We start from the raw sequence: 17,690 nt of genomic DNA, 5'->3' as shown, positions 1-17,690 counted from the left end.
TCTGTCTAATGTTGACAGTGGAGTGTTGAAGTCTCCCATTATTATTGTATGGGAGTCTAAGTCTCTTTGTAAGTCTCTAAGGACTTGCTTGATGAATCTGGGTGCTCCTGTATTGGGTGCATATATATTTAGGATAGTTAGCTCTTCCTGTTGAATTGATCCCTTTACCATTATGTAATGGCCTTCTTTGTCTCTTTTGATCTTTGATGGTTTAAAGTCTGTTTTATCAGAGACTAGTATTGCAACCCCTGCTTTTTTTTGTTCTCCATTTGCTTGGTAAATCTTCCTCCATCCCTTTATTTTGAGCCTATGTATGTCTCTGCGTGTGAGATGGGTCTCCTGAATACAGCAGACTGATGGGTCTTGACTCTTTATCCAGTTTGCCAGTCTGTGTCTTTTAATTGGAGCATTTAGTCCATTTACATTTAAGGTTAATATTGTTATGTGTGAACTTGATCCTGCCATTATGATATTAACTGGTTATTTTGCTCATTAGTTGATGCAGTTTCTTCCTAGCCTCAATGGTCTTTACATTTTGGCATGTTTTTGCAATGGCTGGTACCGGTTGTTACTTTCCATGTTTAGTGCTTCCTTCAGGATCTCTTGTAAGGCAGGCCTAGTGGTAACAAAATCTCTAAGCATTTGCTTATCTGTAAAGGATTTTATTTCTCCTTCACTTATGAAACTTAGTTTGGCTGGATATGAAATTCTGGGATTAAAATTCTTTTCTTTAAGAATGTTGAATATTGGCCCCCACTCTCTTCTGGCTTGTAGAGTTTCTGCGGAGAGATCTGCTGTTAGTCTGATGGGCTTCCCTTTGTGGGTAACCCGACCTTTCTCTCTGGCTGCCCTTAAGATTTTTTCCTTCATTTCAACTTTGGTGAATCTGGCAATTATGTGTCTTGGAGTTGCTCTTCTCGAGGAGTATCTTTGTGGCGTTCTCTGTATTTCTTGGATTTGAATGTTGGCCTGCCCTACTAGGTTGGGGAAGTTCTCCTGGATGATATCCTGAAGAGTGTTTTCCAACTTGGTTCCATTTTCCCCCTCACTTTCAGGCACCCCAATCAGACGTAGATTTGGTCTTTTTACATAATCCCATACTTCTTGCAGGCTTTGTTCATTTCTTTTTCTTCTTTTTTCTTTTGGTTTCTCTTCTCGCTTCATTTCATTCATTTGATCCTCAATCGCTGATACTCTTTCTTCCAGTTGATCGAGTCGGTTACTGAAGCTTGTGCATTTGTCACGTATTTCTCGTGTCATGGTTTTCATCTCTTTCATTTCGTTTAGGACCTTCTCTGCATTAATTACTCTAGCCATCAATTCTTCCACTTTTTTTTCAAGATTTTTAGTTTCTTTGCGCTGGGTACGTAATTCCTCCTTTAGCTCTGAGAAATTTGATGGACTGAAGCCTTCTTCTCTCATCTCGTCAAAGTCATTCTCCGTCCAGCTTTGATCCGTTGCTGGCGATGAGCTGCGCTCCTTTGCCGGGGGAGATGCGCTCTTATTTTTTGAATTTCCAGCTTTTCTGCCCTGCTTTTTCCCCATCTTTGTGGTTTTATCTGCCTCTGGTCTTTGATGATGGTGTTGTACTGATGGGGTTTTGGTGTAGGTGTCCTTCCTGTTTGATAGTTTTCCTTCTAACAGTCAGGACCCTCAGCTGTAGGTCTGTTGGAGATTGCTTGAGGTCCACTCCAGACCCTGTTTGCCTGGGTATCAGCAGCAGAGGCTGCAGAAGATAGAATATTTCTGAACAGCGAGTGTACCTGTCTGATTCTTGCTTTGGAAGCTTCCTCTCAGGGGTATACTCCTCCCTGTGAGGTGTGGGGTGTCAGACTGCCCCTAGTGGGGGATGTCTCCCAGTTAGGCTACTCAGGGGTCAGGGACCCGCTTGAGCAGGGAGTCTGTCCCTTCTCAGATCTCAGCCTCCGTGTTGGGAGATCCACTGCTCTCTTCAAAGCTGTCAGACAGAGTCGTTTGCGTCTGTGCAGAGGTGTCTGTGTGTCTTAGTTTACTGTGCCCTGTCCCCAGAGGTGGAGTCTACAGAGACAGGCAGGTTTCCTTGAGCTGCTGTGAGCTCCACCCAGTTCGAGCTTCCCAGCAGCTTTGTTTACCTACTTAAGCCTCAGCAATGGCGGGCGCCCCTCCCCCAGCCTCGCTGCTGCCTTGCCGGTAGATAACAGACTGCTGCGCTAGCAACGAGGGAGGCTCCGTGGGTGTGGGACCCTCCCGGCCAGGTGTGGGATATGATCTCCTGGTGTGCCTGTTTCCTAAAGCGCAGTATTGGGGTGGGAGTTACCCGATTTTCCAGGTGTTGTGTGTCTCAGTTCCCCTGGCTAGGAAAAGGGACTCCCTTCCCCCTTGCGCTTCCCAGGTGAGGCAATGCCTCGCCCTGCTTCAGCTCTCGCTGGTCGGGCTGCAGCAGCTGACCAGCTCCGATCGTCCGGCACTCCCCAGTGAGATGAACCCAGTACCTCAGTTGAAAATGCAGAAATCACCGGTCTTCTGTGTCGCTCGCGCTGGGAGTTGGAGACTGGAGCTGCTCCTATTCGGCCATCTTGCTCCGCCCCCGTGGTAGGCATTTTAAATAAGGGAAGAATAAGGGAAGGAAAGAAAGTTGTGTTTGCAAGTTAAATTTAGTGTGAATTAGTGATTTTTGAGTTGGAGCAGCTCTTGATCATAATGTCCAGGGTATAACCATATGTGGAATTCTATAATCAAGTAAGGGTATGGTTTTAATGGGTCATGATTCTTCTCATGGGTATAAAATCCTTTTGGATTAGTAATGTACTAATTCTTTTTAAAAATTTCAACTTTATTTTAGATTCAGGGGGTACATGTGTAGGTTTGTTACATGAATAGATTGCATGATGCTGAGGTTTGGGGTATGACTGATCCTGCCTCCCAGGTAGTGAACATAGTAGTCAATATGCAGTTTTTCAGCCCTTACTCCTATCCCACCCTCCCCACTTACAGTAGTCCCTAGTGTCTTTTGTTCCTATCTTCTATGTGTACACCATGTTTAGTTCTCACAAGTGAGAACACATGGTATTTAATTTTCTGTTCTTGCTTCAATTAGCTTAAGATAATGGCCTCCAGCTGCATCCATGTTGCTGCAGTAGTATTTCATGGTAGATATATACTACATTTTCTTTATCCAGTTCACTGTTGATGGGCACCTAAGTTGATTCCATGTTTTTGCTCTTGTGAATAGTGCTACGACGAACATATAAGTGTGTGTGTGTGTTTTTGGTGGAATGATGTATTTTCCTTTGGGTATATAACCAGTAATGAGATTACTGGTTCAAATAGTAGTTCTAGTTTTAGTTATTTGAGCTATCTCCAAACTGTTTTTCATAGTAGCTGAAGTAAGTTAATAACGTACTAGTTCTGTCATTTGGACAATCTTGAGTATGTTCTGTAAGTAGAACCTAACTTTTTCTGCTTTAAAAATTAATTTTTTTCATCTTTCTGTGTGGTACCTGATTTATTTTCTGATTGTATTTGATAGGCTGCAGGAGTGTGCTTGAGGTTATTACACTAATTTGGTTAATCTTCTGGGAGAGAATTGTTGCTCATGTCATTAAAATCAGTGTACCCGCTCATTTGCTTGTTTTATTTAGCTCCTTTTCTTACTGAGTAACATACTACCTTTTACTTGTGCTTGTGAATTATCCTAAGATATTACTCAAACTTGTGTTTTCTATGCTTTCAAATCATTCCAGATAATGTAATACTTTTAAGATAGTTGTATCTGTATTATCATCTACAATTATCATTAGATTGATGTATCTGTCAGATCATATTGGATCATATTGTCATTTCTCAAGTTTTTAAATCTAGCTTCTATTGAGGGGATCTTACCCATATCATAGATAATGCAGTGAGAAATAGAATAAATACCTTGTATATACAATGCAGTAAAAGATTCTTGATCTAGTCATTATCGTCAGGTAGTAAGTAATACTTTAAATAGATTATTAGGTTTTAGATAGTTTGTGTACTTGGAGCTGTGCCATTTGCTTGAATGGGTTAATATCTTTTGTGCTGTTAGCTTCACTGCCTTTTTTTTTCCCACTTCATTTTAGGAAGGAAAAAAAAAGAACCCTAGAGAGTGCTGGGCTGTTCCCTTGGCTGCATACACAGTGCTAATGAGGTGCCTTCGGGAAGGGGTAAGTCTCCTTTGTTGTCCTCTGTAGATGCTGGCAATTGTAATAACCCTTCAGGCACTCTATGAGGATTGTAGCCTGCAGCGGTGCAGGAGCTTGTCAACTAAGTATTGCTCCTGAATTTAAATAATCCTGACAACCCACCATGAGCAAGTGACCTACAGTGGAGCAAGTGTAAAAATGATCTAGCTTTCTCATTCACTTGTTCAAATGTCTTGCTTTTTAAAGGAATGATAGCTTATATAAACAATGTAACTAGCATTCAATAGCATATTCTTAATGACCCCCCCCCCCTTAAAGTTATTGATACACCAGTTTAGTAAGGTAGGTGTGTGCAGAGAATTTTCTGTGAGCCCGAGACAACCCGTGATTATCATGTCAGATCGCCATTTTGAGGTTTAGAAACAGGGAAGCTTCTAATATCCATTGATTTTAATATTAAGTAGTATTTATTATGTGATGTGATTTTTCAGTTTATTCACATCATTTCTTAAGCAATTGTTAATGGCTGAAAGCCAGCCAGCTGGCCAACAAACCAACTCATCTATATGTAGCTCCCACGTGTAACTATGTAAAGGATTTAGTAACCAACCTAAAAGGCTGGCATTTTCTGTTTGCATTAAATCATTTGACATTGTTTCACCCAAGGCAAAGCCATAGGGTGAAAACATTCCTTCAGGAATGAAAAAGATTTATCAGGATAAACATCTTTCTTTTGAGTTCATTGCTTCCTACTTTATATGGTAACAGAATCGTGTTCTAAGTGTAGAAAAACTCCCCAAGGTTTTCCCCTAGTGATCCAGAAGAAAAGTTTGAGCTCTTCCCAGTCTGTAAGTTTGAATACCTAGTCATTTGTTGTTATGGGATATGATGTATATTAACAATTGTACTTTGTCAATGATATAAAAATTAAAGTCATTCTCAGCTATCATCAAAAGACATGTTTGGGTTTAGCATTGAAAGCTTCAAGGTAGGTGCACTTAGAGGCACACGGATGAAAAAATTCCTGTTCACACACAGACCTCACCTATTGTGGGAGCGAAAATAAAAACATAAAGTGGAATATGTCAAACACATGAATGCAAAAGAACAAAATATAGGAACTCAAGGGAGAGAGAAGACTTCTAGGGATCCTGTTGACAGTGTAAAAGTCATTATTGTGAATAGTGCTGTGATAAGGATGGGAGTACAAGAGTGCAGTTGTCTCTTTGATATACTGGTTTTCTTTCTTTAGCATATATACCCAGCAGTGGGACTGCTGGATCATATGGTAGCTCTACTTTTATTTTTTTTTTTTGAGGAAACTCCATACTGTTTTCTATAATGGCTGTACTAATTTACATTCTCACCAACAGTGTAGAAGAGTTGTCCTTTCTTCACATCCTTGCCAGCATCTGTTGTCTTTTTGATAACCGCCATTTTAATTGGAGTGAGATGGTATCTTATTGTGGTTTTGATTTGCATTTCCCTGATGATTAGCGTTGTTGAGACTTTGGTTATGTACCTGCTAGCAATTTTTATGTCTTCTTTTGAGAAGTGTCTTTTCAGATCATTTGTCCATTTTCAAATTGGGTTGTTTGTTGGTTTGTTTGTTTGATTTTTGCTATTGAGTTGAAGTCCTTATATATCTGGTTACTTTTTAAAAAATTTCCACTGTTATGTTAGATTTAGGGGGTACATGTGCAGGTTTGCTATATGGGTATATTGCGTGATGCTGTGGTTTGGGGTTATGACGATCCTGTCACCCAGGTAGTGAGCCTAGTATCCAGTAGGTAGTTTTTCAGCCCTTATTCTCTGTCCACCCTCTCCCCTCTAGAAATCTCTAGTGTCTGTCGTTTTCTTCTTTCTGTCCACTTATACCCAATGTTAGTCCCACTTATAAATGAGAACACATGGTATTTGGTTTTCTGTACCTGCTTTAATCTGTTTAGGATAATGGCTTCCAGCTGCATCCATGTTGTTGCAAAGAACATGATTTTATAATTTTTTATGGCTGCATAGTTTTTTATAATGTATATGTACTACATTTTCTTTATCCACATATTCTGGTTATTAATCTCTTAGCTAAGATATGGAATCAACCTAAGTGTCCATCAGTGAATGAATGGATACGGAAAATGTGGCGTATATACACCATGAAATATTATTTAGCTAAACAGTAAATAGATCGGTTCTTAATGCTGAACTCTATATAAATGGAATGGCGCCATATTCTTTTGAGACTTAATTCCTTTGCTTTTAAAGCTAGGTTAGTTTACATGCTGATTGTGTAAACTATAGCTCATTTGGACCACTGTGTAGATGTTGTTGAAATATGCCTCAGTGCACGTGCGTGAGTACACACACACACACACACACGCACACACACACACACACACACACAGTTTCCCCACATCACTGAGTGAAAGTCTGTCTTCTCTCCCCTGCTCTGCAGTGTCACCTCTGTCACATCAATTGGCATGTCTCTTTCTGGGCTCTATTTGGTTCTGCCGGTCTACTTATTTCTGGACTCTGTGTGCATGTGTGTGCATGCATGTGTGTGTATCAATTTGTACCCCACCTGCAGGGTATGGAAGTACTCATTAACCCGTATCTTCCCAAACATTTGACAGAGGTGAACTTTAAATTTTTGTCAATCTGGTGGGCATTAAGTGGTTTATTTTTATTTTTTTGAGACAGGATCTCACTGTCACCCTGGCTCCCTGCAGCCTCCGCCTCTGGGATCAAGTAATCCTCCTGCCTCAGCCTCCCGAGTAGCTGGGACTACACATGCATACTACTATGCTCGGCTAATTTTTGTATTTGTAGAGACAAGAGTTTCACCATGTCGCCCAGGTTGGTCTGTAACTCATAGGCTCTAGGGATCCACTTCCCTTGGCTTCCCAGAGAGTTGGGATTACAGACGCCAGCCACTGTGCCCAGCCATTGTTTCTTATAGTAGTTTTAACATGTATTTCCCTGATTACTAATGAGGATGACCATCCTTTTCTATTTACCTTGTTTTTTGGGCTTCCTGTTTTGAAAAGTGCTTGTCAAGTCTTAAACTTGTTTTTTTCCTATTGCTTTTTAGGAACTCTGTACCCTCTACAACCTATTATTATAAAATGTTTCAAGCATTAGAAAAGGAAAGGAAGCTGTAATAATCACCTTTGTTTCCATCACCTAGATTAAACAGTAAACATTTTGTCCTATTTGCTTTGCTGTAATATGTGTGTGTGAGTATATGTGTATCCACGTGCATGTGCATTTATTCATTTTCTTTACAGTGTCTATTGATAGGCAGAAGTTCTTAATTTTAATGTAGCCACTTTATATATAATATGTATATAGACTCTGTGTGTGTGTGTGTGTATGTATGTGTGTATACGCATACAATCTTTCTGTGTTGCCCAGGCTGGTCTTGAACTCCTGGACTCAAGCAGTCCTCCTGTCTCAGCCTCCCAGGTAGCTGGAATTATAGTCATGCATGCCACCATGCTCTGTGTAGCTCAGTTTATCTATTCCTTTATGATTTGTGCTTTTTGTATCTTACGAAATGCTTCCCTCCTCTAACATCATTAAGAGAGTCTATTACATTTTGTTCTAAAAGTCTTATTTTTTCTTTTCCCACTTAGAGCTTTAATCTATTTGTAATTATCTTTGGTGCATGGTGCTATGTGTAGGTCCAGTTTGGTTTTTAAAAATAAAAATAGTCAAGTGAAGAATCCCCTATCCAGACCCAATTTAAGGTAGGAGCCCCCAGTGCCTACAACTAAGTATAAAAGATGTGAACAATAACTCCCCCATCTCCCTGCTATCTCACTGATCTGAGGAGGGCATTGAGGATGTATTTGCAGCTGGGAGTGCAGGTTGCAGGAGGGAAAGCCCACAAGAAACTAAAAGCATAAGCAGGTCCTCACTTGATTTACAGAATATTTCCTTCAAGAAGCCACAGTTGCTCTGACAGCTAATTTCTTAGCAGCAACAACTGTAGTAAAAAAAGTGAAATAGTATATTTGTTAATAAAGTGTTGTCAACTCACAAATGTATTCACATAAAATATATATTTCAAGAACAATAGAATAACCACGAATATGAAAAGAATTAGGAAAAAAAGAAACAAAAAAGAAGACATAAATGCAAAACAGATGGAACAAATAGCACAAAATATGATGGAAGTTATAAATGAAACTATGCCAACAATCACAATAAATGTAAATGGACTAAATAGTTAAGAGAAGACGACTATAAAACAGAATTAGGGCAGGCGTGGTGGCTCATGCCTGTAATCCCAGCACTTTGGGAGGCCGAGGTGGGTGGATCACGAGGTCAGCCTGACCAACATGGTGAAACCCTGTCTCTGCTAAAAATACAAATATTAGCTGGGCATGGTGGTGCATGTCTGTAATCCCAGCTACTCAGGAGACTGAGGCAGGAGAATCGCTTGAACCTGGGAGGCAGAGGTTGCAGTGAGTTGAGATCACACCACTACACTCCAGCCTGGGCAACAGAACAAGACTCCATCTCAAAACAAAAACAAAAACAAAAACAAAACCGGAATTAGAAAATAAACAGTATGAAAAGACATCTAAAACATAAATTTATAGAAAGACTGAAAGAGAATGAAAAAAGATGCACATGTCATATGTACTTAACCCAAAGAAGTGTGGTTAGCTATATGATTATCAGATAAAATAGGCTTTGGGTAAAAAGCAATATGGGAGATTTTTTAAGGTCACAAAATAATGATGAAAATTATAATAAACCAAGGGAAAAGGCAATCTAAAATTTTAATGTATCTAATAACTAGCAGTCAAAATACATGAAAGCAAAATATGACAAAATTGCAACCCTAAGAGGGCAATTTAAACACATATCTCAGTACCTGATAGAACAGACAAAAAACAATCAGCATAGAGAAGATCTACATCTGTCTAGAAAATTAACAAGCTTGACCTAATGTATAGAAAAAACATCTCTCTCCAAAGTGACAAAATTCACTGCCCCCCCAAGTATATATGTACTGAGCCATAAGGAAAATCTCAACGAATTCCGAAGAAGTGGAGTATTCATATATCTTTCTCTCTAACCATAATCTCATTAAACTAAAAACAATAATAAAAAGATAAAGTAAAAAGCCAGAAAGGCAGATACTAAATGAGAAAGTGACAGAAAAGTTATAGATTTTGTTAAGCATACAAAGCTTGTATGGGGTAAAGCAGTCAAAGGCATATGAAAATTTACACAGAAATCCAACCAATATAAATCCATGAAAGATACTATATACAGATATTTCATCAGTTCTCACATGCCGAACCCAGCAAAGACAACCTTTAGAGCCTCCCCTGTGAGTAGACCTGCCACAGGAGGAGAGGCAGCACAAACCTCCCCTTTGCAGTGAAAATGCCACATTGTGTGTGCTGCTTACCCCATCACCTCTTTGGCAGTGGTCTACACTGCTCAGCACTGGCTGAGAATCGCTTCCCTCATACCACTCTTAATAGTTCACTCCAAGACACGCTGGGCAACTCTGTACCTGGTAAGCCATTGTGAATCCAACTAATAATGGCATTCAGAAAGTTAGAAATCTTTGAATTATCAGATTCATAGTGATATTCAAAAGAAAGAAAATGACATCATTTCTGTTCCACACACACGTTGCCCACCTTCACTGCATAAAAGGGAAGGGGAATTGTGAGTGCCCACAAAGAACCTGATATTGATGGCACATACAGATTTCTTCATTAGGAAGAATAAATAAATTTAGACCGTAACAATTTAAAAAACCAGAAAATGTAACTGTACATTTTAACGCTTCTTAAAATCCAAGAGATTTAACCTATTTGCTCCTTGTTTAGGTAATTAGTGTCTAAAACATTTCAAAGATAACGTATATAATGGCTAACATTTCTAGTACTTTTTAAAAATTCAAATCCAGTCTCTTTTAATTAAATATATAAATTATTTGTCACTGACTTTCTTAAAAAGAAGAACAAAGAGCCCTAATTAAAAAGTAAAAATTAAATTTCCTCTTAGAAAATTTTACATCAAAATTATCTAATAAACTATAGTTCAGAAAATAATTTCTGAATTAAGAAAATATGAATAATAAAACCAACAGTTTATGTTCTGAATTTCAAATTTTTATTTTTATTTTTATAATTTTGTTTTAAGTTCTAGGGTACATGTGCAGGATTGTTACATAGGTAAATGCCTGCCTTGGTGGTTTGGTACACCTATCAACCCATCACCTAAGTATTAAACCCAGCATGCATTAGCTATTTTTCCTAATGCTCCTCCCCCGCCTGCCCTGACAGGCCCCAGTATGCATTGTTCCCCTTCCTGTGTCCATGTGTTCTCATTGAACCTCACATTTTTAAATACAGCATATGCCAGGTGTCGGTTCAGTACCCATAATTATACAGACTATTATGTGAGCTAAAAAATGTTGATTAGATACAAATGTATAAATTAATCTTCTCTAGACATGTGGAAATTCTCTAGGGGCTATTTCCAGCTTCTGTGTAGATTGTAGAGTAGACTGCTACCTGTCCCCCAAAAATGAACACCTTAAAAAAAAAGACAACTTTCTCAGCCTCCCTATTGTACATACATATGAAAGATATAGTATTTAAATTCAATGCCAGATATTTCTGAAATCAACACAGCAGTGATCCCAAGGAGAAAAGTTCTTTTTGCTAATGGGCACAAACTTGAAGGGCAAAGCAATGGAAGGGTAAGTCTTCAGACTCAGGGGTGGGACTCAACTCAGAAACACATGGAAGATCATTGGCACATTTTTTTTTTTAATAGCAAACACCACCAAGTGGAACCCCCAAAGTTTAGTCAATATGAAACCTCTAAGGAGTGGCACATCCGAGACTGAAATTCCCATCTTTTAATTCCCAGCTCAAGATCTCTGAAACCCCAGCACCAGCTCTGAAATCATTATTCCATATTATCATGGATGCCTTTTCTTCTATACTGCCCTACTCTTTTTTTTGAACAGTTATACCTGATCTTCCTATTTTTGGGTGTGTTCCACCGAAAGTTTTTCACTCTAAATACTTCCCTCTTTCCATCTGAGCATTTACATCTGTAACGAGGACAAAAAGATCGAACATCTATCTCACCCTTGTTTGCGTTGTTTTGTTTTGTTTTGTTTTGTTTGTTTTTGAAACAGGGTCTTGCACTGTCACCCAGGCTGGAGTGCAGTGGTGTGATCACCGTTCATTGCAGCCTAGACCTCCTGGGCTGAAGTAATTTTCCCACCTCAGCCTCTGAGTAGCTGAGACTACAGGTGTGTGCCACCGTGCCTGGCTAATGTTTGTATTTTTTTGTAGAGATGGGGTTTTGCCATGTTGCCCAGGCTTGTATTGAACTACTGGCTTAAGTGATCCTTCTGCCCTGGCTTCCCAAAGTGCTGGAAGGAATTACAGGTATGAGCCACCGTGCCTGGCCTCCCCATTGTTAAAATTGTGGAAATCATGTTCACAAAGCAGGTTGGCCTGTTTGGAAAAGGCTGTCATAATTTCTCGGGTAACTCTAAAATAGAAAGCTACTGAAAATTACTTTAATACATTCATTACAGTCTCAGTATAAGATTATAGCTTCCTCTCCCAAAGCGTAACCGCAACATGACACAGGATGAGGTAGCTTTGAAAATGCTGCATACAATATCCTCTTGAGTAGAATCATAATTTAGAACTCTAAAAATTACCAGAAAGAAAACTGTCCAAGTTTGTTTAACCCAATGTGTTCCAACTTATTTGACTAGAAAACCCTTCATTCATGCAACATTTATGAATATCCCATGGCAAATCTAGTTTTCTGTGAATAATGAACAAAACATTTATAATTTAAAACTAAAATTGCCTTCTATGCAGAGATCTACATGTCAATAAAATGAAGAAATAAAATTTCCATACTGTTTTCTTTCTAATACAAGGATTAGAAGGAAAAGGAAAAGAGTAATAACCAGAATCAATAGCCCATGTTTGGCCAGGCGCCATGGCTCAATCACACCTGTAATCCCAGCGATTTCAGAAGCTAAGGCAGGAGGATCGCTGGGCTCAAGTGATCCTTGAATGAAACTCCATCTCTAAAAAATTAAAAATATTAGCTGGGTGTACACCTATAGTCCTACCTACTTAGTAGAATCATTTGAGCCCAGGAGTTTGAGGCTGTAGTGAGCTATGAGTGTACTACTGCATTCCAGCCTGGGTAACGGGGTGAGACTCCATCTCTAAAAATAAAATTTAAAAATAACTAAAGCCCAGGTGCGGTGGCTTATACCTATAATCCCAGCACTATGGGAGGGCTAGGTGGGAGGATCACTTGAGGCTAAGAGTTTGGGACCAGCCCGGGCAACATAGTGAGGCTCCATCGCTACAAAAAAAAAAAATTAAAATTAGCCCAGTGTAGTGGTGCACGCCTGTAGTCCCAGCTGCTCTGGAGGTTGAGGCAGAAGGATTGGTTGAGCCCAGGAGTACGAGGCTATGGTGAGCTATGCACACTATTGCTTTCCAGCCTGGGCAACAGCAAACCCTGTCTCAAGTAAATAAATAAAATAAAATAAAATAAAATAAAATAAAATAAAATAATGGCCCATGCTCAGTAAGGTACATTACTAACTTTTGAATGTGAGGGGGGAAAAAAGGAAATAAGCCAATTAGCATTTCGGTAGATGTAAAAATGAGAGCTAGCCCAACAGTTTGAATGGACTGATGCCACAAAACTATACACTATTGAGGTGAAATTTTAGGTCAATTTTATATCTGTTTATCTTACATATAACCACAACTTTATTTTTGTCTTAAATTTTTAAAAATAGAGGTTGGGTCTCCTTAAGTTGCCCAGGCTTGTCTTGAACTCCTAAGCTCAAGCGATCCTCCTGCATTGGCCTCCCAAAGTGCTGGGATTACAGGTGTGAGCCACCACTCCTGGCCATTGCCACAACGTTAAAGAAAGAGAGAAATAGAACAGACCACATTCTTGACTGTTAGGTAATACAAATTTATTTCAACAAAGGGGAGTAAAGGCAATAAAATCCCACCCACCTGGAAAGTTTTAAACCATCTCATAAACAACCTTAGATGAAGGAAAATTTTAAAACGAAACTTGGGACTGTCTATATAGTAACAATAATGGAAACACTGCATGTCAAAACTAATGGGCTATTGCTGACACTAGATTGAAAGGAAAGTTCATAGCCTTAAATGATTTAATAATGACACAAGTAAGAAATAAAGCAAATGAAGTTACAAAACAATAAAAAGCTGGAGTACAGAACTAGGGATAAAAAGCCATTTCTCTTTCCCAATAAATGAAGACAGGGCAGTGTCTTTCCTATACCTGGCCAGCATGTGATATATAAATATAGTTTCATAAATGTTAACTATAAAGAATTGGACCTATAGTGGAGAGCTAACTTAAGTAATAAACACATTAGCTGAATGTGATCAAGAATTCAAAGGAACTTCGGTCAGCTGTCATCTTATTCCAGTGTTTTCAAAATTAAATGTGTCTGTCTCTTACTGTTAGTGTTTTCATTGACTATGTTTTCTGTTGTATACTAATATCAATTAATCTTCCTCAAATTTATAGATGTATTCTCAGTCAGCATCCCAATAGATAAACTAAAGTTGATTTTAGAAATTACATGCAAGTGAAAAAGGGCCAAAATACATTATTGAAAAAAGATTATATTGGTAGGGCAAAACATTGCATATATTGAAAATATATATTAAAAGTAAAGACTATTAATTTAGATAGTGTGGCACAGAGATAAGTAGGCCAACAGAACCAAATAGAACCTAGAAAGAGACATGTCAATTCATATGACAGAGGTGACACTACAGAGCAGGCGAGAGAAGACACGCTTTGACTCAGTGATATGCGGAAACTGATTATATTTACCTTTAAAATCAAAAATAGAAGTAAACATAGCACCACACACAAATATAATCTGAGTCTTTTCCAATAAACAGCACCAAAATTAACATCTGAAATACTGACATTGGTTGTTTCACATTTGTGGATTGATCTTTCCTTCAAAGTACCTGGAATCTTTTTTTTTTTTTGACTTATTTTATTGTTTTAGTAATTCATTGAACCAAGAATATAGGATTTTCATTTCTTGCAGTATAGTCGGCAAGATACCTGGACAACCCTATCCCTCTGAAAGCAACTAAAAATACTGGATATAAAAAAAAAAAAAACAAATAATAAACCCTTAAAAACATCTATAAAGTAGCACCAAATTCTTTTTTTTTTTTGACACAGAGTCTCACTCCAGTCAGGCTGGAGTGCAGTGGCGTGATCTTGGCTAACTGCAACCTCCACCTCTTGGGTTCAAGCGATTCTCCTGCCTCAGCATCCTGAGTAGCTGAGATTACAGGCAAGCACCACCACGCCTGGCTAATTTTTGTATTTTTTGTAGAGACGGGGTTTCACTGTGTTGGTCAGGCTGGTCTCAAACTCCTGACCTCGTGATCTGCCTGCCTCAGCCTCCCAAAGTACTGGGTTTACAGGCGTGAGCTACCGCACCTGGTCCGTAGCACCAAGTTCTTAAGCCAGCAACTGTGTAGACAAGAACCCTGAGAGGCACCCAGAATGCTTAAACTGGTGTTTGCCCTGATGGCATTTGTCCAACAAGGTAAACAAGAAAAATGAGAGGCAAGGCTAAGGGCCTGCCTAAGTAGACCAAAATTATATTGGCAGAAAACTTTTTTGTTAAGACTGCCTACAGTGTATTAAATCTATTTAACACCATTAAAAACATAGTACAGCTCTTCATTAATAAGCCTAGTTATTTAAAAAATAATCTTAGCTTTTATTTTAATGATGTGAAGAAACAGGTCTTTGATTTAAGCAATAGGCATTAGCTCAGTTATCCTTCCCAAAGAGTGAGTTAAGCAGAAAGTACCCACTAGTCTTATTTGCTTGTGTGGTATCCCACAGGGGATTGAAGATGGACTAGGGTCACTTATTTCAGGTAGGAGCAGGTCAAATTGGCCTGACAACCTCACTGAGTTTACAGAGCACTGGGATGACACATGACCCTTTTCCAACCCGGCTGCTAAAATAGTTGTAGTTTTCTAGTACTAGGAATGAGTCCTAGGAATTGACTGACAATTGTGTTGTAAAGCACGTGTATTTGAGAGGCCTTCTATAAATAGCTCATTTCCCCCCTATATTCAAGAAAAAGATTTTAGAACTTCATGAGAAATAAGACAAAGAGCAAGGCATATGGGGCAAAATATCAACATTTGTATGTAGTGAGAACTAGGATAGAGGATACAGCTTATCTCTGTGGGCAAATAGGCTTCCTCATATTGAACCCCACATTAAGGAAGCTTAGCATTCCCCAGACACAGCAGCAGCCTCCAAGTGGGGTACTCGTCCAGTTAGGGCTTACAACTAGGAGATATGCGACAACTCTGCGTGGGTGGGCCTGTCCCCAAGCGGGGAGGGGGAAGAGTCGAGCTGAGCACTTAGGAATATCCAGTTTTTTCTCTTCAAATTTGTCAAATGGATGTCACATTTTATTTCCCCAAGTAGAGTGAATAAAGGAACAGAGAGAGGCTAGAAGTGTTAGGTTAATTTATTCTGGCTGCATTGAAGGAAATGGGAATGGGAAGGAAGAGTTTTGTCAGATACTCATTCTGAGAAATGAAAAATGTGTTGAAGTTTGAGAAATTGAAGGATATTTAAGATTTCTTTCCTAGCAATCTGGTAGTTTGTACTATATGGCATTAATAATAATGGGAATAAAAGCTAACATTTATTGAGAATTTACTACTTTTCGTGCTCTAGATTGAGTCTTCGTGTATGCTGTCTCATTAATTCTCAAACTGCTTGTGTTTTGTTTTCTTCATTTTGTAGATGATGAAGCTAGGGCAAAGAGAAATACTCAAGGATATATAACTAGCAAAATGCAAAAACTACGGCTTGAACTTAGACATTACTCAATATCTTCTGCTCATTTTTAAATGTTTTTATATGAAAAATACATAAATTTGGATTGAAAAAGCAATACATGCATATTGTAACAAACCAAACAATGTAAAAATATCTAAAGTTGAATTAGTGGGCTCCTTCTCCCCGCAATCCATACCTATTATAATCATCATTAACAGAGTATTATATACCTTTCTTTGCCCTTCCTTTGCATATGCATTTATCTTGTTAAACAAATATGGCATTATGTAATCTGTAATGTATTTTTTATTTTAATTACGGTGTCATTTATATAAAATGCTCATATTTAATGTATGTGTGTTATAATTTTTTTTTTTTTTTTTTTTTTTGAGCAAGATCTGGCTGTATCGCCCAGGCTGGAGTGTAGTGGTGCAATCTCGGCTCACTGCAACCTCTGCCTCCTGGGTCCTGGTTCAAGCAATTCTCTTGCATCAGCTTCCTGAGTAGCTGGGATTACAGGCACGCACCACCATGCCCAGCTAATTTTTGTATTTTCAGTAGAGATGGGGTTTCACCATATTGGACAGGCTGGTCTTGAACTCCTGACCTTGTGATCCACCCCCACTTTGGCCTCCCAAAGTGCTGGGATTACAAGCGTGAGCCACTGTGCCTGGCCTATACATCTTTTTTTAACAGTGTATAACTCAAATTTATTACAGTTGACCTTCAAGTACTGATATACAAATCCTTATATATGAACCTCATGTATATTAGAACTTTGTATCAGAACCTTATTTATATGATATATATAATGATATGCAAATTCCTAAGAACCTTACCCCAGAATAATCTAGTATTCTCCTTCTAGCCTTCCTACTATTGTCATACATTTTATGTCTACATATGTTATGAAGCTCACAATACATTTCTGTTGTTTCTGCTTTAAACAACTATGTTTGACTAGGCATAGTAGCTCATGCTTGTAATCTCAGCACTCTGGGAGGCCAAGGCACGAAGATTCCTTGAGACCAGGAGTTCAAGATCAGCCTGGGCAACATAGTGAGACCTCATCTCTATTAAAAATTAAAAAAAATTAGCTGGGCATGGTGACACATGCCTATTGTCCCAGCTGCTTGGGAGGCTGAGGTGGGAAGATTGCTTGAGTTGGGAAATTGAGACTGCAGTGAGCTGTGATCCTGCCACTATACTTCAGTCTGGGTGACAGAGTGAGACCCTGTCTCAAAAAGAAAAACAACAGCAGCAGCTTAGGTTTAAAATAGGCTAAAAAATTAAGGAAAACAATCTATTATATTTATTCACACATTTACTTTTTTTATTCTTTGTTCTTTTGTATAGATTTAATTTTCTTCTCGTCATTTTTTTTTTTCTACCGGAATAATTTCCTTTAATATTTTTGTAGTGCAGTTCTGCTGGTGATGAATTTTCTCAACTTTTGTATGTCAGAAGAGTATTCATTTTACCTTTGTTTTTGAAAGAAGTTATTTTTGTGCCTAAATTTGTAGGTTGACAGTTACCTTTTTTTTTCTTTTGGTACTTATTGCTTTATTGTCTTTTGATTTGTATTGTTTCTGATGAGAATCCCCTGTCAGCCTTATCATTGTT

General features: G+C 38.6%; 1 protein-coding gene across 16 annotated transcripts in view; it reads left to right on the top strand.

Annotated features, from left to right (window-relative positions):
* Positions 1 to 17,690, top strand: part of ULK4 (unc-51 like kinase 4) — a 701,729-nt gene that overhangs the window by 149,478 nt on the left and 534,561 nt on the right. For 15 of the 16 annotated variants that reach the window (XR_012431020.1, XM_074031785.1, XM_074031786.1 and 12 more), the window contains one exon: positions 4,086 to 4,169. The exons of the other annotated variant lie outside the window; for it this stretch is intronic. Coding sequence is in view for 14 of the 15 variants with exons in the window: in XM_074031785.1 (XP_073887886.1) it covers positions 4,086 to 4,169 (84 nt within the window). In the remaining variant the exon portion in view is untranslated. The remainder of the gene's footprint in view (positions 1 to 4,085; positions 4,170 to 17,690) is intronic. 16 annotated transcript variants of the gene reach the window in all.

The sequence above is a fragment of the Macaca fascicularis genome, chromosome 2, assembly GCF_037993035.2.
Source record: "Macaca fascicularis isolate 582-1 chromosome 2, T2T-MFA8v1.1".
Taxonomy (NCBI): Eukaryota; Metazoa; Chordata; class Mammalia; order Primates; family Cercopithecidae; genus Macaca; species Macaca fascicularis.
Note: the sequence above shows the minus strand (reverse complement) of the source record. Positions and strands in the feature narration are given on the sequence as shown.